The 27,864-nt window shown below is 43.0% G+C and overlaps 1 protein-coding gene across 1 annotated transcript; it reads right to left on the bottom strand.

The window, feature by feature from the left end:
* Positions 1-5: 5 nt before the first annotated feature.
* SRPX2 (sushi repeat containing protein X-linked 2) lies at positions 6-27,811 on the bottom strand. Its single transcript, XM_032257772.1, has 11 exons — positions 27,424-27,811; positions 25,534-25,745; positions 20,751-20,831; positions 9,756-9,947; positions 7,169-7,345; positions 6,751-6,877; positions 6,463-6,584; positions 5,188-5,367; positions 4,715-4,848; positions 2,492-2,613; positions 6-1,095 (listed from the first exon to the last, which is right to left on the bottom strand). Exons 2-11 carry the CDS (start codon positions 25,613-25,615, stop codon positions 915-917), a joined length of 1,398 nt encoding a protein of 465 aa, XP_032113663.1. The 5' UTR covers positions 25,616-25,745; positions 27,424-27,811; the 3' UTR covers positions 6-914.
* Positions 27,812-27,864: the final 53 nt, after the last annotated feature.

The raw sequence follows: 27,864 nt of genomic DNA, 5'->3' as shown, positions 1-27,864 counted from the left end.
CAGCATTGAGAGAGACTGAAGTCAGAGCAGGGATCTGTGTGTGGCTCCACTTTGAATTTATTTTTAGGCCTGGTAATGCTTTTGTGCTTTTATAACTTCCACATGCCCTGTGCCATCTCTTATAAGGTGATGAGTATCTGAAGAAGTTAATACAGGAGGCTGAGTCTGTTTTTCTTTTCTTTCCCTACGACCTGCAGTGGTGGTTTTGAAGTTTTCTAAGTAACAAGTTGGGGGCCCCTCTGATGAAGGAAGAGAACTGTTTGCCTTTTGCTACAAAAACTGGAGGCCTCAGGAAGAAGGGGTTCTTGCCCATGAGCTGGCTGGAGGGTACCTTTCTGCTCTGATTGGATACATCCTCCTACTGCAATGTTTTCCTAACAGTGAAGAAATGGTTCAGATAACATTTGCTACCCAATGCCCTAGAAGGGGAAATGACAAGCAAGTTCAAGAATGTTTTGTACCCTGCTACCCCGCCCCCCACCCCGCAATACTATAAGGAAAATTCAGCTACACTTGCTTAAAGTGTAAGCTGGTTGTCTGTTGTGCTAGTGCTGCCCTCTGCTGTCACCTCAGGGTAGAGGACCCAGTTAAAACAGCCAGTTCATGAGTGAATTTAGGATTTACTTTTCTGAAAGACTTTGGAGAGTTGGGCAGAGGCCCAGGTTAGGAAAGGAAGAACTTCTACCCCCAACCCACTGCCCAGGCAGGGCCTGTCCTCAGTCCCTGCCTAGCTTCTGGGGAAACTATTCAACAGCCCTGAAAGGATGCCTGGAAACATTGTAGGATTCGGCAAACTCACCCACCTCAGTCCTGTCCCTGGAATTGTGGGAAATCATTTCTTCCTTTTATTAGGCCCCAGTTTCAGCTAACTAGAGGAGCCTTTCCCTTGACTTCAACCATGCCCTAACTCAAGTTCACTCGCATATGTCCCTTTGCTCCCGGCGCTGGGTCAATTCCTGATTGCTCAGTAGGTAGTCATCAATGAATGTGAAGATTTCCTCAGGGGTGACAGGTTCCATGTAGCGGTCTCGGTCAATACCCTGCTTGTCAATCAACACCATGTTGAAGTAGGAGCGAGTGAGGCGCTGAAATTGCCTAGAGAGAGCAGCCCAGGGAGGTATGAGACCTTGTCTGGGCACCCATCCCCCCAGGCTCTACTACCCTCTGACTTTTTGCAGCTCCACTCATGGACTAATTCCTTGCCCACCTCATCCCTGGTCCCCATCCCCTCCACTTCCTATCTCAAGTCCCTTTGTTTTTCTACTCTTGCTGCCCCTATGCATCTAGTACTGCTAAGCTGTCCCTTCCTCATCTCAGCTGTGACAGCTTTGTTATTAACAGGCAGTGCTTTCATTGTAGGCCCCTTTAAGCAGAGCCATTACATATTGCTGTTCAGGCTGTACAGGGTGACTCCAGGGGCCACCCACTGCAGAGACTATGCTGTGTATGCACATCATACATGGAAGCCCTTAGGTTGATAAATACCATCTGGTTAACTCTTCCATTTGTAGCTGCAAGTCTGCAGTCTCCTTCCTCTGAGTGTTTTCTAGTCTCTTCCCTAACTGGGACTGAATCTTTCTGTCCCCACTGAGACTGCGCTCTAGAGGCAGGTGTTGTTTCTAGAACAGAGAGCAGTGATGGCTTTCTTGGCCATGAGTATATGTGAAGGCATTAGAATGGTGATACTGGATAGATAATGAAAAGACCAGTTTCTTCCACCACCTGTCACCTCTAATGTTCTCTTCCCCAGGAGTTGATAGATATTATTCAGATTTCAGTGCCTAAAGATGCCTTTTACAGCTGGGCACAATGGCTCACACCTGTAATCGCAGCACTTTGGGAGGCCAAGGCGGGCAGATCACCTGAGATCAGGAGTTTCAGACCAGCCTGATCAATATGACAAAACCTGTCTCCACTAAAAATACAAAAATTACCCAGGCATGGTGGCACGCACCTATAATTCCAGCTACTTGGGAGGCTGAGGCAGGAGAATTGCCTTGAACTCGGGAGGTGGAGGTTGCAGTGAGCCAAGATTGTGCTATTGCGCTCCAGCCTGGGTGACAAGAGCGAAAATCCATCTCAAAAAAAAAAAAAAAAAAAAAAAAAGGATGACTTTTGCTTCTTTGGAGACTGAAGGCAAAGAGATGAGGCCAGAAAACAAGAGCAGGGGCTTATCCGAGTCAAGTTTGGGTTTAACTGTCTCAGCCCTGGCTGTGTGCTTCAGAGCCCCCTCAGGTGTCTTTATAAAAGCACATTTTTAAGGTGGTTTAGGGTGGAGTCTGGTCATCTGTATTTTAAGCCCTTATTTGATTCTGATGTTCTGCCAAAGTAAAGAAGTACTCTCTGGTCTTACCTAATACATCCATAAGAGTTCAAATGCAAGAAGTGCCCCAAGAGAGTAGTATCCGATGATTCCCCCACAGCCTGCTTTTGCCAGTGTCCTGCTTAGGATTTCTGCCCCACCCCTGTTCAGTAGCCTCCCAGCCTGGACCTGAGCTCCTCGATGATGTTGGCTGACAGCTGTTGCTCCCGGATGCGCCCCACCTCCTGTGGTGGCTGTCCCACTAGCTCAATGATGGTCACATGCCGCAAATCCAGTCCACAGGTGGATTGCTGGGAGGGAGAGAGAACATTTTACACAACAGGCCTGTGCGTTCAAATGTAAGGCTACCTGGCTGATTCCTCCTGGGACCACATGAAGCAGTGTGGGAAAGGAGCCCCTTCTCCCCAGTGATCACATGATCACACTGTAGGGTCTACAACAACCTGTTCCCTCTGTCATTCCCAAAGTACTCGCCCCAACAGTGTTTCCTTCATTCTACTGAAACCACTTACACAATGTGGGGTAGAAAAGAGAAATTCAGTGACTAAATTGCAGGAGCATAATTATTGCTTAGCTATGCATAGGTTTTAAATTACACAAATTCTTAATGGATGGCCGATGTGATATGATAATGGCTGTTGTTTATTGAATACACAAACCTAATGCTTTGTAGACATAATCTAATGCTCACAACATCCCTCAAAAGCTAGGTGGTGACAATAACATGCTGAGCCAAGATTCAAACTGAGGGCTGATGCCCTCTGCCCAGGCGTGTGCTCTTTACCACTAGGCTACTTGGCCAGGGCCTTCGCTCGGTCTCCAGGATTTCTCCGAAATTGTGACCAGTGCTCTCTTCATTACCCTCGTTACCTTCCTTGCACTGGGCAGCACAGCTTGCAGTCCTACCCCGGATCTCTGTCCTGCCTTGTCTTGCAGGATCACCTACTAGCCAGTTACCAGAGTGAGGTTTAAAAAGGCCTTGAATACTCCCCGGCACCCCACCTCTGTTTCCTCCTTAGGCTTCCCCTCTAGTCCTCACCCTCAGAGTCACTATGCTTGCTGGCAGGTTCCTGTTCCTGTTCTTACTCCCTTGCTTCCAGTTGAACTGTTGCCTTTGCCTGCTTTTTGGGATCTCTGGACGAATAAAGTCCTTTTTAGTCTAGACCCTCAATGGTTCTTTTTTTTTTTTTGAGACAGTCTCACTCTGTCACCCAGGCTGGAGTGCAGTGGCGCAATCTCGGCTCACTGAAACCTCTGCCTCCCAGGTTCAAGCAATTCCTTGCCTCAGCCTCCAGAGTAGCTGGGAGTACAGGCACCTGCCACCATGCCTGGCTAATTTTTGTATTTTTAGTAGAGACAAGGTTTCACCATCTTGGCCAGGCTCTTCAACTCCTGACCTCGTGATCCACCCGCCTCGGCCTCCTAAGATGCTGGGAGTACAGACATGAGCCTTTTTTTTTTTTGTAAAACTGCTTCCATCCTGGGCCTGAGTATTCACTTAGCAAGTTCTAAGATTCAACCTTTAGAAACCTCCTACGTAGCTTTTTCTCCCACATGGGTATCCAGCCCCGTGCAGCTCCCCAGAGTTGCTTCTCTTAGTCTTGTCAGCACACCCTGAATTATCTTCAGTAACCTAGCCTGTTCTTTTCTAAATGCCCATAGTCATATCTATTCTGTCCTATCGTCCTCCCCCTCCCCCACCAGTGGCTTTGGCTAGGTATCTCTTATGTTAAAAACTGCCATGCAACTCTCTTATGTTACTCTGGGATATTACAACACTTTTCCTTTTTTTCTGGTACTGGTAGTGGCTAAGAGCACAGATTCTGCAGCCAGACTCCCTGTGTTCAATCCCAGCTCCACCACTTACTAGCTAGTGACCTTGGGCAAGTGACTTAATCTCTATGCATCAGTTTCCTCACCTATTCAGGGGGGATAATGATAGTACCTACCTTCAAAGGGTTGTTGTGAGAATTAGATGAATATGTGTAAAGCCCATAGATCAGTACTGAATACCTACATAGCACTTACTGCATAAGTATTTGTTAGTACTATTATTCCTTGAAAACATAAACGTAGTTAATTCCCAACATTTACATTTGATCATAGCTGTCTTGTAAGTCTCTTCAGAGTGCTTTGCCACACTCCCTTCCCATCTTTCACCCAGCTCCCTGCAAGTCACAGCCACCACTCCAGTGACTTTATTGCCTTTTCAGTAAAAACCAAGCAATTTTTAAAATGTGCTAAATATCTCTATGGTAAAACTGATCAAATTCTATCCACAAAAAGTTTCAGGAAGTAGGTAGGGTTTGTGCTGCAAAGAGCAACTCTGATTTGGAAAAGGTAAGCGGTAATTTATAGGAGCTAAGCCGTCATTAGGGGAGTGGGCCTTACCTGTAGCATAGAGATCTGCATTTTATAATACCGGTTGGAGGGATCAGGAGCTGAAATGATGAGGAGTCGCTGTTTCTCATAGAATTGATCCAGAAGACCAGCAGCTGAGTTGACGTTGACATTAATCTTCATAGCTAGAGCAAGCAGGTGACCAGTCAGAGTATAGCTTTCTCCTCCATCCCACCTTAGGTAACCTCACATCTTGAGGTGTTCCTGTCTTTCAGGTTACCCGTCTCTGGATATTTCTCCCATCCCTTGGGGGAAATCCTGAAAGAGCACTTGGAGATTTTAAACTCTTCTTCTTGGGGTAGGAGTATTCTAAGGGATAATGTTGGCCTTTAAATTAGACACATCCCAGAGCCCCCCATTCCCACATCATATACACTGTTATTAGACCCCTGTGCCATGAGGAAGATCCTCCCAAGTTCCCCTGATCACCATATCCATGTGCCCCATTCCCTGGTTTTACTCACGAGCACAGATTGGTGGTGAACCTGACCACTGGCGGCTGGACTGACAGACCCGGGAGGGGGTCCCCTGGCGCTCATAACTGCCATCACAGTGGTATTCACAGGTGGCACCATAGTTGTTCCCCGCTGAGGTGCAGGTGAGGTAGCCATGCTGTGGAGGTTTCAGAGTTGGGCAGCGTCTCACTGTCAGGGAGGAGCTCAAGTTAGAAGTTACGGTGTTTCTCATAAGAAGGAAAGGCTAAGAGGGTGCCCATGCTGGGCTTTCTAGAATGGAAGACTTAGGATGATCAGAAAAATGGCTTTTCTATATTTCCAATGGATGGGGATGGAGCTAGAATTTTCCTTTCTTAAGGAATTAAATCTGAAATGCAGACAAAGGTTTGTAAAGTTTGGAAACATAGGTTAATATACATGTTGTCATCAAAAGACTGTCAATCTTTAAAAGAAAATATTGCCATCTGTTTCCAGACTTTATGGACATGCTATGTAAAGATGACTACCCTGCAGAATTCCTCATAATAGCAGAAACAATTTGGAGGAATCTTAAATGTTCATTGGTAGGAGAAGGGTTAATCAAATTATGATATATTCTTAGAGTAGAATATTATGCTATCATTACAAATATTTCTGAAGAACTTTAAAATAACATGAGAAAATTACTTTGTTAATGAAAAGTGAAAAAGGATGATTTATGATTGGCTATACAGTATAATCTCAAGTATATATGTTTTAAAGTATGTATAGTAAAAAGATTGGAAGGAAAATACCAAAAAGTTAATAGCAGGTGCCTCTGGATGATGGGGTAACAGATTTTTCCCCTTTATATATTTCCTTATTTATCAAATGTTCAACAATAAGCATGTATTATCTTTATAATGAAAAAAGCAAAACAAAACAATACAACACAAAGCAAAGAGGAAGAATATGCCAACACCACCAATTTTAGCAGAGGTGAATGACAGAATGAAGGCTGATTACCTGTGATCATTTTGAAGTCTAAGAAAAGAAATGGATAAAGAATATCCTTGTGAATTTTATCTGGATTTAGGAGAATGAGAGTCTTGTTGATGAGAGTCTTGTTGAGGAGTCAAGGTTTCAGAAACGTGTATGCACACGTAATGGTGGCTTCCTAAATAAGCCTGTTTGGTGAACTTGTTTTTCTCTTCTCCCAGTATAAATGAGGTGTGTCTCTTCCAGACATAGAGAGGAGAGCCATGGGGTGGGTCAGGGTAGAGCAGGATTAATGAACACTATGGAAACTAAAGAATTCTTTCTGACCTTGTACTTTCACAATGAACTTGCAGCTGGCCCGGTTGTAGGCTCGATCATAGGCAGTGTAACGAATTACATGCTCTCCTTCGGGAAAGTGAGAACCAGGCTCAGGGCCCCGAAGCTTCACCCTGCATGGGACAGGATGAAAGAAACACTGAGCAAAGAGACCCTTAGAATTGATGTCTGAGGCGCATCCTCACTGTCACCTTAGCCTGTGCAGTTTCACTGTGACCAGCCTGAATGACTGAGAGAAGCCGAGGGAAGGCATAAGGAGCATCCATTATTCAGACTTACCTGGTGATGGTACCATCAGCAGAGTCTTTCACCAATGGTGGGTCCCAGTATACTCGAGCAGTCAGTTTCTCTGGCTCTGCCATCTTCTCACGTGAGTGGGGACAGCGGATCTTGGGGGGATCTATGTCTGCCAAGGTGAAAATCAAGTACTGACTTGTGGGCCCCCTGCATTCCCTGGAGGGGATCCATTGAAGCAATAACACACACCACTGGGTAGGTAAAAAGTTCAAGGTGCTCAAGGAAACTGGGGAAGGAAGCCCAACTGCAGGGGAAAAGATCATTTTGTTTAGCAAATACTGAGGGTGCCACCCTCATAGCTATGGGGAGTGCCTTCTGTGGTGAGAATTCGACATCTTTTGTCGATATAATGCTAGAGTGGCTCTTTGCAGCAGGACAACTAGGAGCAACCAGCATTTACCTACACATACAGGCTCGCCTCCACTCCATCTCCCATCTTCCATGCAGATTCGGCTGCGGTCACCTTCCAGGTGGTAGCCACTGGAACAGCTGTAGTCACAGTGAGAGTCAAGAAGCACCCCATTTGTGCAGGTGTAAGTGCCACTCGTGATGAATGGCAGTGCGTGGCATCTCATCTCTAAGAGAAAACCAAGTGTCAAGCTCAGTGGCTTGTGCACCTATCTGGAGGTGATGCCTGGGCATCTAGCACAGGGAGAACCATATCAGAGATAGCAGAAAATACAGAAACTCTACCTGAACTGCCCTTACATTTTTGTGCCTAACTGCCTTTTCCCCTAATTGTCTTTGTATTTTCATAAAGTAAGCAGCACCCTTGGGCAGGGGGGTGTCAAAAAAATAAATTACTTGTCCAAGCACATGGACTTCAACATCAGACCTAACATTGTACGTTGTCAAAATCCATACAACAAGAGTGGGCCCTAAGGTAAACTATGGAACTCAGGTGGTGATGATGTATTAATGGATGTTCATCAACTGTAAAAAAATGTACCACTCTGGTGGGAGATATTGACAACAGGGGAGGCTGTACATGTGTAGGTGCAAGGGATAAATGGGAAATATCTATATCTTTCGTTCAGTTTTGCCGTGAACTTAAAACTTCTCTAAACAAATAGGATCTATTTTAAAAGCAGAAGTAAAACAACTTATCAAGAGGAAAAAAAAAAACAAAACCGGGATCTGAATTTTCATCCCAGTTGTACCTCTTACTAGCTCTGTAACTTTAAGAAGTTACCTCATTTCTATGAATTTCGTGTTTTCTTCAGTAAAATGTGGATACCTCATAGGATCATTGTATAAATTAAAAGAGACAACGCATATAACCCTGGGCTCATTTAGGGCCTCGGCAACTGTTAGTTTTTGTCTCTTATTCCTCAAATGCTAGATGCCCTTGAGCACGTTCAAAGCTTCTTTTCTTCTCCAGGCATACTCATATAATTTTGGGGCTCTCATAGGCACTGCTCAGCTAAGGCTCAACTTACATGCCAGCTTGAGCTGGCTCTCTGGGCAAGAATACAAGTCAGACCAGTGCCTGGAGGGCCAGGCGTGGTGGTATTTGGTAAAAAGAGGAATCCATGTGTGTTGGACACCACATGTAGCAGAGGTAGAGCCTGTCACCTTGGATTAATTCTGAGCCTATGCTTGCCAAAGTCTGCGGGAGATACCTGATACTTAAGAGAAAGAGGCCATATATTCCTTTAGGGTATCTAAATTCGGATCCTGCCTAAGTTCATTTGTTGAAGCTTTGAATAAAGATCTGTATAAGCTATGTTCATTCTGTTTCTTGGCCAATCCAGACTTAAAGATTATTGCGTTTTCTGTTTTCCAGTGTCCCTTTGTAAAGACCTATGCAAAAATGACCTTCTTGAAATCAGGGTGAGGAGAAAAGATTTGTCTCTTCAGATGAATTTGTTTGCTTAGTATCATATGACAGGAAAAATGAGAGATCCAAAGCATGTGCCCTTTTGTCTCTTACAAGGAAAATCGAAACTAGATTCAGTGCTCAAATGTAGTAATTGACTCATTGTAGGCACCTGGGAATAGGTATGTCACCATTCTTTTAATTGGTTTTATGTTCACTTGTACTTTATAGCCTTATATTTTCTAATTGTGTCAGATCGATTCAAATTCCTGTTGAAAATGATGGGATCTAAGTCCTGAAACAAATTTAATTCCAGTCACCTAAAGAGGTGTGGTGACTGCCTGCTTTCTGGCTCTCAAGCTTCTCCCCTCCTCCACAGCGTCTTCTCTGACCAGCCCCATTTCTCTGTGAATGCTCAGCACTTCTGTATCCAGTTATACGACATCATGTGCACACATTTGTGTTTCTATCCCATTCATGTATAAGCAGCCTGGAGGTACTTGAGGAATTGAGTAATACAGGAAGTGACCAATACAGGGCTGTGTATACATGGATGTCCTACAAATGATGTTCTGCCATTGACATATGGACAGAAAAAGCTCAGCTGCTAAAAGGCTGTGGAGCTTGAGTAAGAGTTAGAGATTTGGAAACTGAAGGGGGAAAATGGCTTGGAATGTGTGTATATTAGCATTTTCACATTCTAGACATAGGGATTTTTCTTCTGACTTTCAGAAGAAAATGAAGAATAGGATGTCTCATAGCTTCCCTGCCAAGTTCTTCTAAGGTTGTAGGCCAGGAAGGACAGCAGTTGACCACAAGTGGAAAAGAGGCTAAGACCACACATTCTTAGGTGCTTCAGAAGAAGATCTAGGTCCACATCAGACCTCATGCCCAAGCCTTAGCTCTGTCTGTGCACTCCTGGGCTCCCTGAGTCAGAAGAGCTGGTTGCTACTTAAATGCTTATATTGCTTGGGCAGTAACCACAGGGAGAGAAAATGAACTAGAATGTTAGGATGAGGAAAGGCCCTGCAGGGTGGCTTGTGGAATATCCTCAATTTGTACTTGAGGGAAGGGCTTATTAGTAACACCTCCAGTCATATACCCTCAGTGGCTGGCTGGCTGGCTTCTCTCGCATACATGCATCAGCATATACACACATACAACTTACGCCTGCAGTAGGCAGTTCCAGACCAACGACGGCTTGGCAGGCATTGCACAGACCTCCTTCCAATCAGTCGAAAGCCCCGGTCACAGGAGAGCTCACAACGCGTGCCCAGGCTGCTGTGATAATTTCCTCCCCTCGGTGAGTAGCACGTGGCTTCGCCATCCTGGATATTTAATGTGTAACACCATCGGGGGACTGTAGCAATAGAAGAAAGGCAAGCTAGAAGAACCATAATCAACACAGTGTGGTGTTGGTGAAAAGACAAATAGGTCAAGGGAAAAAAATAGCCCAGAATTAAATGCATACAGGTATGTTAAAATGATTTTTGACAAAAGTGCAAAGACAATTCAATGGATGATAGCCTTCAAACAAATGGTGCTGGAGCACTTGTACTTCCACATGCAAAAAAAAAAAAAAAACAAAAACAAAAACAACCTCGACTTAAGTCTCACACCTTATACAAAATTAACTCAAGAGAGATCATTGACTTGAAAGAAACAGGAGAAAGTCACTGGGATTTAGGTCTAAGCAAAGCGGTCTTAGGTATGACACCAACAGCATAATTCATAAAAGAAAAATTATTAAATTAGACCTTGTCAAAATTAAAAAATTTTGCTCTGCATAAAGACAAAGCCATAAACTGGGACTAGTATCTAAAATATAAAAAGAACTCTCAAAACATTGAAAAAGCAAACAATTTAGTTAGAACATGGACAAAAGATATAAACACACATGTCACTGAAGAGGATATACCAATGGCAAATAAGCATGTCAAAAGTTTTTAGCATCATTAATCATTTGGGAAATGAAAATTAAAATCATAATGAGATACCATTTATATATCTCTCCATCAGAATATCTAACCTTAAAAAAAATACTGGCAATACCAAGTGCTTGTGAAGATAGAGAGAGACTGGAATTCTCATACGTGGCTGGTGGAAGTGCAAAAATGCAGTCACTCTGGAAAATATTTTGGCTATTTCTTATAAAGGTAATACCATACTTTCTTATAAAGAAAGGTACACTTACCATATGACTCTGCAATCTCACTTAAAGGTATTTATGCCAGTGAAATTAAAAACCTGTGTCCACACAAAATCCTGTACATGAAAGTTTAAAGTAGCTCTATTCATAATTGCCAAAAACTGGAAACAACTCAAATGTCTTTCTGTGGGTGAATGGCTAAGCTAACTGTGGTGTATTCATACAAAAGAATGAAGTGCTGATACATGCAACAGCATCAGTCAATCTCAAATGTATTTTGGGAAATGAAAGAAGCCAGACTTAAAAAAACCACATACTTTAGAATTCCATTTATATAACAAAAATAATAGGGACATCAGCAAAAATACAGTGACAGAGTACAGATAAGTGGTTGCCAGAGATTAGGTGTAGAGGCAAGGGATAACATCAAAGGGGAAGCACTGGGCAAGTTTTTGAGGTGATGGAACTGTCTCATGCTGTGGTGGGAGTTCCGCGACCATATGCATTTGTCAAAACTCACAGAACTATACACCAAAAAGACTGAGTTTTTCCGTATGTCCGTTTAAAATAAAAATTTAAAGGATAATACAAAACTGTAAACTAGAGAGAGGAAGGGATATGGCATCAAAGAAGGCTGCTTAGGAATAAAAGCCCAATCCCAAAAGTACTGAGCACAAAACGTTAAAGGGCCATTAAATCATAAAGGCATCATAAAGATGCCTCACAGGCTGTACAAAATAAATGACTCTTTAGTGGGTTCAGAGTTTAAAGGTACATGTGTAAATAAACAGAGGGCTACCTGCCCAAGGATGCACACACACGGCATGGCACAGGTCTGTTAGCCTAGGGTTGGGAAGGCTAAAGCCCCATGTGAGCTGATTCAGTTCCTACATCCTAAGGGACAAAAAAAAAAAAAAAAAAAAAAAAAAGAAAGAAAGAAAGCTTTGAAAAAAAAAGGTAAATGGGGCACCAAAGGAACAAAGAAAGGCTAGAGCCTCTGTCTGAGTGCAACTGGAGAATGAAGACAGATGACAGTGAGAAATCTTTTCTTCAGTAAGCACCATGCTTGGGGCTTCCAGCATTAGTTTTGAGCCTCTGGCAGTGACACATGGCTGCCATCTGGAGACACCATTTCCAAATTACAGAAAGTCTTTTAAGCAGTCCAGTTGCAGAACTGTTGATTATAAGGCCACAACACATATCACAAAGACCTTATTTGGGAGACTGGGACCTGAACAATCACTCCCATTATATATCTCTCCCATAGTCTGTCAAAGAAAATACACATCAGATTAGAATGGGTAGAATAAGTAAGAATGGTAAAGGGAAATATAAAGGTCAGGATAAATGCTAAGACAGTAGGAGAGGCCCCAACTATTGTAAATAAGTTCAAATTTTCTGCCTCAGAAGAATCCTGGCATAAAGACAAAAACGTTGAAAGGCTATGGAAAAGCAAATACAATCTCAGTTTTCAAATAAGGAAGAAGGTAGCCTCTGGGAGCTATAGCCTGGTGACACTGACAGCACTGAAAGCATAGTGTGCTAGAATATTTAGACATAAGGCTATGGCAGTTACACAGAGAAGTAGTGATCTCCAGGAACCCTCTGAAACAAGTAATTCCAGATTGACCTAATTTCCTGTTTGGGTAGGGTCACCAGACTGGTAGAGCAGGGGAAATGGTGGATGCGCTATGTGGAAGTAAGTGAGGCATGTGACAATGCTTTTCATGCCATTGATGTGGATGAGATGACATACAGGAGAGGTGACAATATGGTTAAAGATTCATAATTGACTGAGCAACTGTACCCAAAGAATGCCCATGGGAAACTGAAACAAGGATGTGGTTAAAAGAAATCAAGAAGGCAATCCCATTTACGATAGCTACAAAGAAAGCTAGAAATAAACTTAACCAAAAAAGTGAAAACCTATACACTGAAAATCATAAAACATTGATGAAAGGAATTAAAAAGGACACAAAAAATAGACATCCCGTGTTCATGAATCAGAAGAATTAATATTGTTAAAATGACCATATTGCTCAAAGCAATCTACAGATTCAATGCAATTTCTATCAAAATACCAACATCTTTTTCACAGAAATAGAAAAAACAATTATAAAATTCGTATGGAACTAAAAAACAGTCAGAATAGCCAAAGCAATCCTCAGCAAAAAAGAACAAAACTAGAGGCATCACATTACCTGACTCAAAATATATTATAAAGCTATAGTAACCAAAACAACATGGTATTGGTATAAAAATAGATATATTGATCAATGGAACAGAATAGCAAACCCAGAAATAAATTCATATATTTATAGCCAACTGATCTTTGACAAGGCCATCAAGAACATACATTAGGGAAAGGACACTCTCTTCAGTAAATGGTGCTGAGAAAACTAGATAATCATATACAGAATATTGAAATTGGACCCCCATCTCTCCTCATATCCAAAAATTTACTCAGGATGTATCAAAAACTTAGCCAGAAGTATAAAATTACTAGAATAAAACATAGGGAAAGCTCCTCATGATATTGATTTAGGCAACAATTTTATGGTTAAGACCTCAAAAACACAGGAAACAGAAAGAAAAATAGACCAAGAAGGCTATATTAAACTCAAAAGCTCCTGCACAGCAAAACAACAACAAACAAGCAACCGAGTGAAGAGACAGCCTCTTGAATGGGAGAAAGTATTTGCAAACTACTTACCCATCAGGGGACTAATAATGTCCTGTATATACAAGGAACTCAACTCAACAGTAGAAAAACAAACAATACACTAAAAAATTGGGCGAAGGACATGAATAGACATTTCTCAAAAGAGGGCACACAAATGACCAAGAGATGTATGAAAAAATGCTCAGCATCACTAATCATCAGGGAAATGCAAATCAAAACCACACAAAGAGATATCATCTCACTACTGTTAAAATGGTTATTATTAAAAAGACAGGCCAGGCGCGGTGGCTCATGCCTGTAATCCCAGCACTTTGGGAGGCCAAGGCAGGCAGATCACTTGAGGTCAGGAGTTCGAGACCAGCCTGGCCAACATGGTGAAATCCCATCTCTACTAAAAATACAAATCTTAGCTAGGCATGGCAGTGGCACATGTAAACCCAGCTATTCTGGTGGTTGAGGCACAAGAATGGCTTGAACCCAGGAGGTGGAGGTTGCAGTGAGCTGAGGTCGTGCCACTGTGCCCCATTCTGGGGGACAGAGTGAGACTCTGTCTCAAAAAAAAAAGAGAAAGAAAAATAACAGATGCTGGTGAGGATGCAGAGAAAAGGGAAGCATACATTGTTGATGAGAATGTAAATTAATATCACTATGGAAAACAGTATGGAGATTTCTTACTGAAATTTTCTTAATGAAAACTAGCTGGGCAGGGCAGCTCACGCCTGTAATCCCAGCACTTTGGGAGGCCGAGGTGGGTGGATCACTTGAGGTCAGGAGTTTGAGACCAGCCTGGCCAACATGGTGAAACCCCATCTCTACTAAAAATACAAAAATTAGCCAGGCATGGTGGTGGTCACCTGTAATCCCAGCTACTGGGGAGGCTGAGGCAGGAGAATCGCTTCAACCTGGGAGGCAGAGGTTGCAGTGAGCCGAGATTGTGCCACTGAACTCCAGCCTGGGCAACAAGAGCAAGACTCCATCTCAAAAAAAAAAAAAAAAGAAGAAAAAAGAAAGAAAACTAGCACTACCATATGATTCAGCAGTCCCACAACCGGGTATCTATTTGAAGGAAAAGAAATCAATATATCAAAGGGATCTGCATTCATGTGTTTATCACAGTACTATTCACAATAGCAAAGATATGGGATCAACCTAAGTATCCATTGGTGGACTAATGGATAAAGAAAATGTGGCCAAATACATAATAGAATAGTATTTGGCCATAATGAAGAATGAAATCCTGTCATTTACAGCAACATGGATGAAACTGGAGGACATTATAATAAGTGAAATAAGCCAGGCAAAGAAAGATAAATACTACATGTTCTCACTTATTTGTGGGTGCTAAAAAATTTAATCTCATAGACATACAAAATAGAATGATAGATACCAGAGACTGGAGGGGTAAGTGGGTGGCAGTGGGGATGAAGAGAGGTTGGTTATGGATACAAATCTCCAGTTAGAAGAAATAAATTATAAAGTTTGATAGCAGAATAGGGTGACTCTACTTAGCAACAATGTTTTTTATATTTCAAAGTAAGTAGAAGAAAGGACTTGAAATGATACCAACACATAAAAATAAATACTCAAGGTGATGGATACCGTAAATACCCTGACTTGATCACTCCACAGTCTATGCATGTAACACTCACATGTGCCCCATAAATATGTAAAATATTATGTGTCGATTAAAAAAAAAGAATGTGGTTAAATACTGTATAGCAGGCTGGGCGAGGTGGCTCACTCCTGTAATCCCAGCACTTTGGGAGGTCGAGGTGGATCACCTGAGGTCAGGATTTGAAGACTAGCCTGGCCAGCATAGTGAAACCTCGTCTCTACTAAAAATACAAAATCAGCTGTGTGTGGTGCTGCGCGCCTATAATCCAAGCTACTTGGAAGACTGAGGCAGGAGAATTGCTTGAACCTGGGAGGCAGAAGTTGCAGTGAGGCAAGATCATGCCATTGCACTACAGCCTGGGCAACAAGAGCGAAACTTTGTCTTAAAACAAACAAACAACCCCCCCACCCCCGCCACCAAATAAAAAAACCAAAAAATACTGTATGGCAAAATTTTCTGGTAGGAAATATGTAAGTCTTTATTTTGTATATCCTGTGTTCTAGGCACCATGCTACATGTTTTCATTTTCACATATATCATCTCATACAGTTCTCCCAACAGCCCTGTAAGGTATGTAGTGTTCATCCCTCTTTTGCAGATTGCCCAGAATCCCTAAGCAAGTAGGGAGTAGAGCTGAAATTTGAACCCAAGCTTTGTCTGCTTCAAACCCCATGTCCTTTTTAACCACAATGTCTGCCACTGCAGATATAAAATAGGCTACTATTTTGATGCAAACACTGACCTCATTGAATAGGTAATATATCTACATGACTCAAAACCTCCAAAGTATAAAAAGTTACAAAGTAAAATGTCTTCCCCCAACCCCTGCTCCTATACTCACCCCCACTTAGTCCCGTCCCAAAGAACTTTTAGTAGTTTCTTTGTTCATTTAAAGCAAATGTTTGTATAGCTTCTTACTTTTCCTTCCTTTTTAATACATAGAATAGAATATGATGCTCACTCTTCCCTCCATTGCTTTTTTGGTAAACATAACAGTGTATTTTGACATCGTTCCATATTGCTACATAGCAAGCATGTAATTCATTTAAATGAAATAACATTTATAAAATACATAGCACAGTGACTGGCACATAATAGGTGTTTATGCAGAGTCCAAGAGCTGGAAGGGGGAGAAGCTGAGATTTGAACTCAGGCCCATTGTCTCTGCTTTCTGTAGCTATTCATCTATCTCTTTTTAGGGTGTATACAGAAAATAAAGTGCTGACAACAGGTTTGAAAGGGCCTTCTCCATTATCTTCTATTTTCTTCAGATAACCCTGGCAGTGTGACTAGCTTCCTCAGGGATGAGGCAAGCTACAAGCAAAGCAGCAGCCTAGCTGACTCCAAGCTAGGGGTCGGGATAAGGGACTGACAGAAAGTGCAAGATGAGTGAAAATGATAGTAAATGACATGCGAATTTATTCTAAAATAATGATCTGGTTGTTTTTTTTTTCTGGTTTGCTCTTCTTTTCTAGAACAATGAGTTATATTTTTGATGAAAGAGATGGAATAAGCATGACTTCAGAGTCACACAGATCTGAGTTTAAATTCTCTGTGACTCTCTGAATCTAAAACTTCCCTGAGCTTAGTTTCCTGGTCGGTAAAATGGGGATAATAAACTGTTCCATAGGGCTGTTGTGAGAACCAAATGAAATTTCATGTGTAAAATATTCAACCCTGTGAATGATTTTCCCTAAGTCAGTATCTGAGTTTGAGCCAGTGTCCCATCTTTCGTAAAGCAGCAAAACGCTGTGGTTCCCAGCATTAGTTTTGAGCATGTGACTGAGACACACAACTGCCATCTGGAAACACCATTTCCAAATTACAGAAGGTTCTTCAGCACTACAGTTGCAGAGTTATTGATTATAAGGTCACAAAGACTTTACATGGGAGGCTGGGGCCTCAGGTTGTACTTTTTCTGGCCACTCCCTCCCCCTCATCATTGTTAACTTCACTCAATTCATTTTATGCCCTGAGGCTAAGTCCTAAAAAGAGCTATGAGACACTAGACCTCCAAACCAAAGGCCCCTGTGCAGCTTATATTTCTCTAAAGGGCTTTATGCTCATTTAAGAAGGACCAATGAATAAGCTTAATGTTAATAATACAGCTGCCAGGCTCTGTGAAAGTACCTTCTGCATCTGTTGCTTTTTACTAACCACCTCTCCAATATACAATCTCCCATAATCTGGCTTCTGACCCCAGGATGCTAGTGGTCATGATCAACTTTTTGCCATGGCTCTGTGAGAGTAACACACATGACTCCTTAAATACAGTTGAAAACAGTTAAACAGAAATACAGTAAATACAGTTAAAAACAGTTAACTATAGAAATATAGTTAAATATGGTTAAAACAGGTAAATATAGAAATACAGTTAGATACAGGTAAAAACAGTTAAATACAGAAATATAGTTCAATACAGAAATATAGTTAAATACAGAACTATTTTCTTGAGGCTAATAAAAAGTAAATCAAACAGGCAGTACATAATGAAGGCCAAATGAGTGTGTCTAGACAGTAAACATTTATTTCAAAAGAGGTACCTAGAAAGTACTTAATAAATATTCAATGAAAGAATAAACGGGTGAGGGCAAGCTCAGCGTGGGCTAAAGCAGTTGGGAACACAGCACTGAACACAGCCTGACTGAAGCACAGATTTCATGTGGGGAGAACTGGTAGGAGGTTGTCAGTCTGTGAAGCTAGACTGAGACCAGACTGTGATTTAAAATGGTCATTTTGGGCCAATAGGTTTGGGGGAGGGGGAAATATGAGTCAGATAATCCAGTTAGAGGCAACCGTATTATCCATGTGTGAGGTCAAAGTTTTAATCCCATGGATTAATAAAGAAATGGGCCAGGCGCGGTGGCTCACGCCTGTAATCCCAGCACTTTGGGAGGCCGAGGCGGGTGGATCACGAGGTCAAGAGATCGAGACCATCCTCGTCAACATGGTGAAACCCCGTCTCTACTAAAAATACAAAAAATTAGCTGGGCATGGTGGCGCGTGCCTGTAATCCCAGCTACTCAGGAGGCTGAGGCAGGAGAATTGCCTGAACCCGGGAGGCGGAGGTTGCGGTGAGCCGAGATCGCGCCATTGCACTCCAGCCTGGGTAACAAGAGCGAAACTCCGTCTCAAAAAAAAAAAGAAAAAAGAAAAAAAAAAAAAAAACGAAAAAGAAATGACAGGTCTTGGTGACTGACTAGCAGGAAGTGATGAGGAAAAGGTGACAGGGCCGATTAGAGGCGACCTTGAAGTATTTTGAAGTCCAAGTAACTAAGAGAATGATGGTAGTATTATCAGAAGTAGGAAGGTCAGTGGGTAGAAATGAAATACTTTTGTTTTTCAGGAGAGATGAAACACTTTTGTTTTAGACATCTCCAAATGGAAGTGTGTAGCTGTAGTTGGAGATATACTCCACCAGCTCAGGAGACAGGTCTGGTTGACCCAAGTTCAGATCCCAGATCCCAGCCTCATTCTCTCTATTGTCACCACCAGAGAATCCATCTCCTTTCCCAGTTGCATCTCTAACCAGAATTGTAAGATGCCACGGAGCCCAAGGAAGGGGGATTAAGAAGAAAGGAAGGTGCTCACTGCTGCTAGAAACTGAGAGACAAGCTCAAGGTCGTCGGAATTGGTTCTCTCATGGGAGAGAACTGTTTTCTTCAAGAGATGTCATTTCAGGTTGTAGATATGTGAGTGGGAGAGAAACAGATTGTAGAGATTTTAGAAGTTACTGGGTGCTGAGAGAGAGAGGCAGTGAGTATGGACGGACCTTTTGGCAGTGAGAAGAACATAAGTAGAAGGTAGCTACAAAGGCGCTTAGAGGAGCCCAAAGCTCTGATAATGTCTCAAATGAAACTGTTTCTCTCAGAGGTCACCAATTACCTCCTTCTTGCCAAATAAAATCTTTCCTCCACCATCAATTTGATCTCTTTGCAATATTTGACACAATTGATCTCTTACCCCTTCCTTTCCTTAATTCTCTCTTCTGTGACTTCTATAATATGACAGGTACTGTCCAGATATCCTTGTACATGACTGACCACGAATTCCCTTTTATTCCCTTGCTGGTTCCTCTTCTCCTCCTCACGTCTACAGATGTCTTCTAAAGCTCTGACCTTGGCCTTCTGCTCCCTCAGACAACCCATCTATCTAAGCTGATAACTCACACAGCTTCATCTCCACTTCCAACTGCCTGTAGAGCATCTTTACCAAACCAGTTTTCTTTTTTAACATTGTCTTTCTGAGAGGGGTCTTACAATTCTTTGAGGTGTACAGTCTGAGTGCTTTCAGACATGTCTGTTTCTTAGCTCTTGGTACATCAAGTCTGTACCAAGTCTTGTCATCTCTTTCTTTGAAACATCTATGGGGTTCACCTGTACCCTACATTTCTTTGCTACCACCCTCAGTCATCTCTAGCCAACATTACTGTAACTGGTTCCTGGAGAGTCTCCCTGACTCAGGTTTACCACTGAACCCCTACTTCTTCATAGAATAATCAGGTTAATGTTCTAAAATGACAATTTACTGTGTCATGCCCCTGTGCAAAAACATGTGATGGGCTCCCTATAGCTCCTAGTACAACAGCTAAACTTCTACATGGCTTGCAAAGCAAAGAAACAAAGAATCAGAAATAGAAGGGATATTAGATATCACCTGGCCTAACTTCCCTTTTAATGCAGGAATCAGTCAGTATTCAGCATTCTCACAGATAGTTTTCCTGTTTCTCATTAGAAGTGTCCCTAGATCATGGAGTCTTCCCTAATTTGGCTTCACTCTTTATATTTAACCCCCTTTTTTTTTTTGAGACAGAGCCTTGCTCTGCTCCCCAAGTTGGAGTGCGGTGGTGCTATCTTGGCTTACGGCAACCTCCACCTCCAGGGTTCAAGCAACTCTCCTGCCTCAGCCACCTGAGTAGCTGGGATTACAGGCACGCGCCACTATGCCCCACTAATTTTTTGTATTTTTAGTAGAGATGGGGTTTCACCATGTTGGCCAGGCTGGTCTCAAACTCCTGGCCTCGGGTGATCTGCCTGCCTTGGCCTCCCAAAGTGCTGGGTTTAAAGGCATGAGCCACTGCAACCTGCCTATATTTAGCTTTCTTTTATACTACTCCCTCCACATTTTATCTCCTGCAATCAGGCTGGTTTCTTCTTAGCTCCCTCCTCTACCAGGTTTGTTCTTACTTTCATATTTTTAGCCATCTGCTTTGCTGAATGCTCTCCCCTCCCCTTTCCAGTTCTCAAAATCCCACCCACAATCATAGTTTAAATGTTATCTTTCATGACCCTTTTCCTGACATCTTTTTCTTAAACCCTATTGCATTTACTGCCATGACATAGCTTCACACTTACTTACCCTACATGTGCTAATTGTATATCCCCTGCATCACTCCCAACAGAACATAAGCTACTTGATGGGGATAAAACCCTATCTGAGACCTCATGTCACCCACAGGCTTACCTTGCACAGGATTAGGCATAGAGTAACTAGTCAATACTTAATGATTAATAATGCATGGGCAACCTTTGGGCTGGAGAGGTGAGGTCAAACAGTAAGTCAGTAACCAAGTTCATGATTAGAAATCATAGCCCCTGATTCCCTGTGCTGCAGTTTTGGCACATGTGAGCCAAGCCTGAAGGGGATGCTTCAGGGAAGGGCCTAGGTCTGAGGCCAGAAAAGAACTTTTCTGGGCTTGAGACACAGGGTACATTACCTCGGTAGTCTAAGGCAGGGGCCCGTGGGACCTCCTCTGCATATACTTCGTTGTAGCTTTCATCTGGATAGTAGCCAGAACCTAGAATAAGGAAGACAATATCAAGATGGTGTCTTGATTTCTCACTCAAGTCCTTCCCAAGTTTCCCCTCTCATCCAACTCTGTCACTTCTTTAGGACATGGCACTCCATGGGTGGGGAGCCAGGTGGATATTTAGTGGGACAAACCCTGCATTGTAAGGCAGCAGAACTATTGCGGGTGAATCTCAGCACCTCAGTTGCATAGGGGGCAGGCTCCTGGTTGTGGGGGCCAGTTACTGGGAGCACTAACGGACTCCACCTAAAAGAAAAAAAATTGAACCTGACCATACATCAATCCTGTCAATCTGGACTATAAATGACCCATTTCCTTGAAGCAACACATGAGTCTTGGTAAGACACTGGGGACTAAGCTCAGAGAATGGACTGTGGTCCCAGATAGGAAGAAAAAAACAGAACCTGTGTCTTTCCCTTAGTGACAGGCCTGCTCACAGCCCTCAAAGAGAAACAATTACTCAGGCTTCCACCAGCCCACAGGGCACACGTCTTTTTGCCATCAAATTACTATTGCTGGGGGTGGCATGCCAAGGCCGAGAGGAATGACTTAAAGGCAAGAGGAAATGAGAGCAGTTTTGTGAGCACATGTCCTGGTTTGGAGAACAGAGAAGGCAGGCAAAGTCCTTTGGATAAATTTCCTGTTTCCCTAATCAGAAGAAACTTCAACAGGGAGCTGCTGAGCTAGAGAACATTCCTAATCTACCTCCATCCACTTAAGTGGCCCAGTCCATAATGAAGGCAGGTCTGCGGCTGTCTGGGAGACTAAATAGTATGTTCCACCAGACGGCAGGAAATCGGTCATGAATACGAACTAATTAGAAAACAACTTGGTCCTTTCTGGAGTGAAGTTTCCGGAAGCCCTCCTTCCAGCCTCCCTGAGACCTCATGCACGAACAAGAATAGGGTAGCCAGCTGTGTTGGAGTCAAGAGACAGTTCCCCATTTCCAGGAGAGGGTGTGCTTCCAGGACAGGGCTGGGTTTTAGTGCTGAGCCCTTTGGCCCATATAAACACTCAGGCCACAAGCTCACCTGCCTCCTCTTGGGAAGAGGCACAGGGCCCCCTGCACTAAAGGGTGGAGCAAAAAGCTAGATGATGAATCTCCTCCATTCCCCACAAGCTCAGACTGGGGGTGGGGGAGGTGAGGTATTAGTAAACCAGTCCAACTTGGTGAACAAGGGAATGAATCAATTGAAAGTTTGCCTTATGAAATCATGTCCTCGTTGGTTTGCCCTCATTCCAGAGGAAAGAGTTCATTTTTTCTTTTTTCCCTTTTTCTTTTTTTCTGTTTTCCAGTTTCAGTTCTTCTGGCTTCCAATCTAACTGATTTATTTCTCCTCAGGCCTCATCTTCCTTGCTCTCTCTTTTCCCCTAATGGGAGTTTCTTTGGTGGGTGTGGGGGAGGAGCGGGGGTGGGGGGAGGTCATGGAATTCTCGTCAGCTGTTTCAGTTCAGTATTAGCCTCAAAGCCTTATAGGTCCTGCAAACAGGAGGCCAGATGTGTGTGATTCCCTAAAGTATTAGGTCTCTCTGCTCCGGTTACAGAATGCAGCTTGTGAGGAAATGCTCAGCAGGGGGCAAAGGACTGTTTACCAGAAGAGAAAACAGGAGTGTCAGAGCCCTGCGGCTAGATAACAGTAGCAACAACAACCAAGACAATGACAGCTACCGTCACTCCGCTCATCTTCTATGTTAAGCACATTACATATATTAGCTCATTACGTCACCATAACATGTCGGCAGGATAGGCTTTGCTAATGTTTTCAAATATAAAGCTGAAGAAACAGGCTTGAGGAACCAAGGGAGTTATCCAAGGTCTCCCAGGTAGTAAGTAGCAGAGTGGGCATTCCAGCCCAGGTCTGCTTGACCCGCTAGATACCAAACTCAGACACTCCACTGAAGATTGTGTTTAGGGGAGAGCTTTTGACAATGTCCAACTGGGGTAAAAGTCCAAAATTTTTTTTGCAATACAGCTTTTTTACTTTGTGTGTGGGGATGGGGGGGGTTTGAAGACCACCTAGCATTTTACATCATGCCAAAATTACAGAGGATGTAGGAAAACTGTGTGGAAGACTCAATAAGATAATTACAGCTTCCATCAGGATGTGGAAGTAGCTGGACCAGTGCCAACTATGCTTTGTTGGAGAAAGGGTTCAGACCACCTTGCCACTTTAAACCTTTCCATTTTCCCATTTCCCCTCTTTGCCTATCTCTGAGTATTTTTTCTTTTTTGCAAATGGTGGAATACTAAGATGGGTATAAGAATGAAATTAAAGGTGAACACTCCCTAAATTATTCTGTCTGCCTGTCTCTCTTCAGCCCTGGGGGAAGGACTTGGGGATCATTCCTCAGTTCCTTTAGATCAGTCAGCGCTTGGTTACTGTGTGGTCTTTTACTGGGTTCTTCCAACCTCTACAGCACAGTCAGGCCCACTAAGCATTGCCCTTCACAAAAGTATAGTTAGAAATATAGTTGATAGTTAAAAGACTATTTTAAGATTCATATTAATCCTTGGCTTATGATGACAAATACAGTCTGACTTTCTGGGCTGCACATATATGCCAAACACACTTTTAACCCATTCTTTACTTCATTTATAGTCTTATTTTTGTGTTTTTTTTTTTTTGAGACAGAGTCTTACTCTATCACCAGACTGGAGTGCAGTAGCACAATCTCGGCTCACTGCAACCTTAGCCTCCCAGGTTCAAGCAATTCTTTTGCCTCAGCTTGCTGAGTAGCTAGGACACAGGCATGTGCCACCACGCCTGGCTAATTTTTGCATATTTAGTAGAGACAGGGTTTCACCATGTTGGCCAGGCTGGACTCCATCTCTTGACCTTGTGATCCGCCTGCCTTGGACTTCCCAAGTGCAGGAATTACAGGCCTGAGCAACCGGGCCTGGCCTCATTTATATTCTTATCCTTTCCCAACACCTGCTGATTATTCCGGGACCCTTTTTCTGATCAGTTCTGGATCCACATTTGACTGCTTTCCTGTGCCATGCCCATTTGAAGAGAAGGCTGTAGAAGTGAACAAAACAGTCCTAGATGCATAAAGATTGTTCAATAAATATTTGTCGGAGGAATGAATGAGCAAATGCATGAAGGCAAGCCCAACAGCTGAGCTAGCAATGTAGGGGAAATGTCTCTCATTATGTGGCCTCCTAAGCATAGAAGAGGGAAGAATGAGAGGGATTGTAGGGCTGGCAGAGACCTCACCAACCTGAGCTCCTCAGGACTGGTGACTCGTGATTCACATGGAAGTGGGGAGTTCCACTTTTGCAAATAGCCCTTTGAGAACCTCAACTGAATCTAAGTTTTAAAACACTGCTTTGTCCTCAGGACTCCAACAGCTCAGGCTTCTGTTTTGGGAAAGGTAAAGACCATTGCATGCCATGAGGTTTCATACAGGTGTTCAGAATTGGGCTTCAAGCCATCTAATCTCCACTCCTTTAGTCCTGTGGTCTTTGGCTGCATTTTGGTCTCTGTACTTGAACTGAAGCTAGTGGAGGTTGGGGAGGACAGTTGCATATTTATTTCCTGGAGACTTGGGGTGTCTTTAACTCCAAACAGGATATGCTCTGCCAAGGGCTTGACTTGAATTTTTTCATCTCAATGTCAGCCCTTGTGCTTCACCCCCTACAAAGCCAGGTTAAGCCAAAAAGGGGAAGAAGTTTGCATATTTGTTTTAAAGCTTGATGCAGCTGTTCCAGACAAACAGAGCTACTGCCAAAGGCCTCCACCAGGAGCTAAGGGCATGTGGAAAATTTTAGCTGCAATGACTGTGTGGCTCTGATGGGAGCAGTTTGTTATTTACTCATCTCTGGATATTTTCCTAACCCCATTGGTTGGGCCTGTCTCCTTCCCGCACTCCTCCCCACCGGCCCCTGTGAGGGCAGACACTGCAGGCCACAGAATATTCTTAGGACTTGGAATGCCAGCTGGGCCCCATATAAAACTTCTGTATGCCACTTCATTATCCTGCCCTCATCCCTTCCCCCTCCCCTTTCCCTCTTCTCACTGAGTTTGTTCTCTTTGGCTCCCTGGGTGAAGAGTGAAATGTTCAGGAATCCAGAAATCCCCATCCCTTCTGAAGTAAAGAACAAATGAGAAGAAACTGGGAAATTCCTGATTAAAAGGATGTGATCTGTTTTGCCATTAACAGCTTTGGCAGAAAAGGGCTATAAAAATCTCATTTTATAAATAAGGTCAGGAAGGGAGGGAGGGAAGAAGTCTGATGGATGTTTGTTTCACTTGAATAGATTGCCTGCCCCCCTTATTTTTTCCAGATGAGATATGTGGTCTAAGTCCATTTTTGTGGTCTTGACAAGGGTATTTCACTCATAAAAGAATTAATATTAATAACGATTTGACTCATAAAGGATTTCATATTAGAAAATGGTTTTCAGGAAGCTAAGTGCACAAACAGGTGTGACAATGGCCTCAACGGTGATGTTGTCCAACCTCCCCACGTCTGTACTAGTGTGGCCTATTTCAGACAGCTCTTGTTAGCCTGCCTTAAAAGCCTCCCTTGGTAGTCTATTGCAAAGTTTAACTACCTTTTTTGTCCTTTAATGCTTCTCTGTATAAAAAATAAGAGTCTCTTTTTGTGATCTAACTCTTCCTTCTCCAAGTCTTGGTCTAGGACCTACCCTTCCTGGAAATGATAGACAACAGCTCCTAGAACTTACCTGCATACCATGTTGGTGTCACTGCCGGAGTTAGGAAGAGCAGCAGAGAGAGAGCTCCTCTTTGAGTTAGTTGACTGGCCATCCTTGAAAGGGAGGATTATGGAGACAAAAAAAGATGTATATGGCCTGAAGTACCAGGGCAAAGGAAAGTGACTTTCAGAAGTCAGCCATCAGTTAGCTTCCAAAAGTGAGGGGAAGCAGAAATATGGGATCTGTGAGGAAGAAGAAAGATTTTATAATTAATGAATGCCTTTTATATTATCTCCCTCATAAGGATCTTTCACGTCATTGAATAACAAGACTCTCTTTGTTATTTATGGTCCCTTTTCCTCCCAGGAGGAGGAGGACATAAAACAACCAATCTTCAATTAACCCTGGTGGGATCAGATGCAAATGCTTCATGGTCCAAGTTATAGAGAGGAACATTGAGAAAGGAAAAGGCCAACATAAAGTCAAATAGAACCAGGAGGGTACGTGGTCTAAAGGCTACCATTAGGTTTCGTTCATTCAACTAACATTTCCTAGACACTTATCTGGGAAAGCGTTAGCACATATGGTCTAAGAATTTGAACACTGAAGTTACACAGGTCTGGATGTGAATTCAATTCTGTCACCTATTAGCTATGGGGTCTTGGACAAATTTCTTAATTTATCTGAGCCTCTGTTTCCTCATCTATAGAATGGGAATAATAATACTGTCTACCTCATAGAATTGATTATTGCCTGTCATATAGGGAAGTAATTTATATATTAGACAATATTATTACCAAATTTGTATTGGACAGGACTGAATGTTTCCCTTCTCTAGTCTCCCAGGCAGTGACTATACTTTGACTGTGTTCTTAGCTTTGGGTTTTAAGGCTTAGTGGTTTGGTAGTGGCTTCTGGCTTTCAAGTTCAGCCTAACCCTCTAGTTTTACCCTGCTGAGCCATCAGGAAGTCAGCGAGGTAGAGGAGCACCTACTAAGGTACATGAGGAGAGGGTGAATAAGCTCTAATTGCCCTCTCACTTCATGCCCTGTCCTTACTCTAATGGGATGAGGGTTTTGTGGTTCCCAGTGGGCAAATAATTTATAAATGACACTGTTAAAACTTGCTGCCCATTGGTATAAACCGGCCACTGGCCATTTCAGCAAGCACACTTTCACTCACATGCTTTCAATGAAATGCCATGCTCAGGGGAGGAGTCAGTCCTAGAAATAGAGGGAAAAAAAGGTGGTAGATTCTGGCCAGAGTCCCTAAGGGACATGCAAAGCCCAAGAAAGGGAAAAAATCATTTTCTAATTAATTGCTACTTGGCTTTAGATTTTGTCTAGAAAATGACAGGGAAGCAGGATGGAAAAAAAGTGAGAGTAAGCGAAGGAGGCAAGGGAAGTAGAAAGATGTGGGAAGGAAGCTAGGAAGGAAAGAAAATCTGACAGAGCTGAAGGAAAGAGATGGATCAAAGCAAAAAGAGGCAACAAAAAGAGGAGAAAGAGGAGACTAAAGAGAGCTCCAGGAAAATGAACAGTTAGAGAACTAATCACTGACCCCTCTCCCACATCTAGCCTCCATCCAGTTCCTTTGTTCTGGATCAGGGGCATTCCTTTTTCAGACCCAATACTCTGAACCAGTGACCTCTTACCTGCCCAGCTTCTCCCCAATCTCAGGCTGAATACTTGACTCACCAGAGTCAAACATCCCTCTGCTGTGGGCTGAGAAGGTGGTGGGAACATGTGTTTGCAGTCACGTCACAGCACAAATGAAAAACAGCATATGATCCAGCTTCATAAAAGAACTTCTCCCCCGACCTCCACCCCCAGCCATGTTGCCCAAGTCCTGGATCTCCTTATCCCCTTCACAATTGTGAACTGGGGTAGTGGAGTGTGGAGGGGTTAGTTGCAGATCTTACCTGTTTTATGGTATTTTGTGCCCTTTTTCTCTCTCCTCCTCTTTTTCTTTCCTCTCTGCGCCTCTCATCAGTTGGAAAAAACCTTCTACTTTAACATTCCTAGAACGAGTGGCTCCTGGTCTGTCCCGGCCTCCGGGATTCTGTTAACACTGCCCAGATGTTACGACGTCCACATCTGCCAAAAGTTTCCTTAAAGCTATATTATCCCCGCAGCTATAGTTATTCTTCTTTCAGAGAAGGGTTTTAGAGAGATGGGGGATAAGGAATACAGGGATTAGAGGAACTCATTCAGTCCGTCTGCTGTAGAACAGGGGGAAATGTGATGGCACTGGCTGTAAGCCTGTGAGTATAGTGATGACTAACACAGAGGCTGGCTTAAGCAGCCTCCAGAGATATGTTGCACTGAAGAACACTTCTTTTTATGACTCAGCATGACATCAG

The sequence above is a fragment of the Sapajus apella genome, unplaced genomic scaffold, assembly GCF_009761245.1.
Source record: "Sapajus apella isolate SASKATOON/1434 unplaced genomic scaffold, GSC_monkey_1.0 scaffold98, whole genome shotgun sequence".
NCBI classification, from domain to species: Eukaryota; Metazoa; Chordata; class Mammalia; order Primates; family Cebidae; genus Sapajus; species Sapajus apella.
This window is presented reverse-complemented; position numbering and strand designations above follow the sequence as displayed.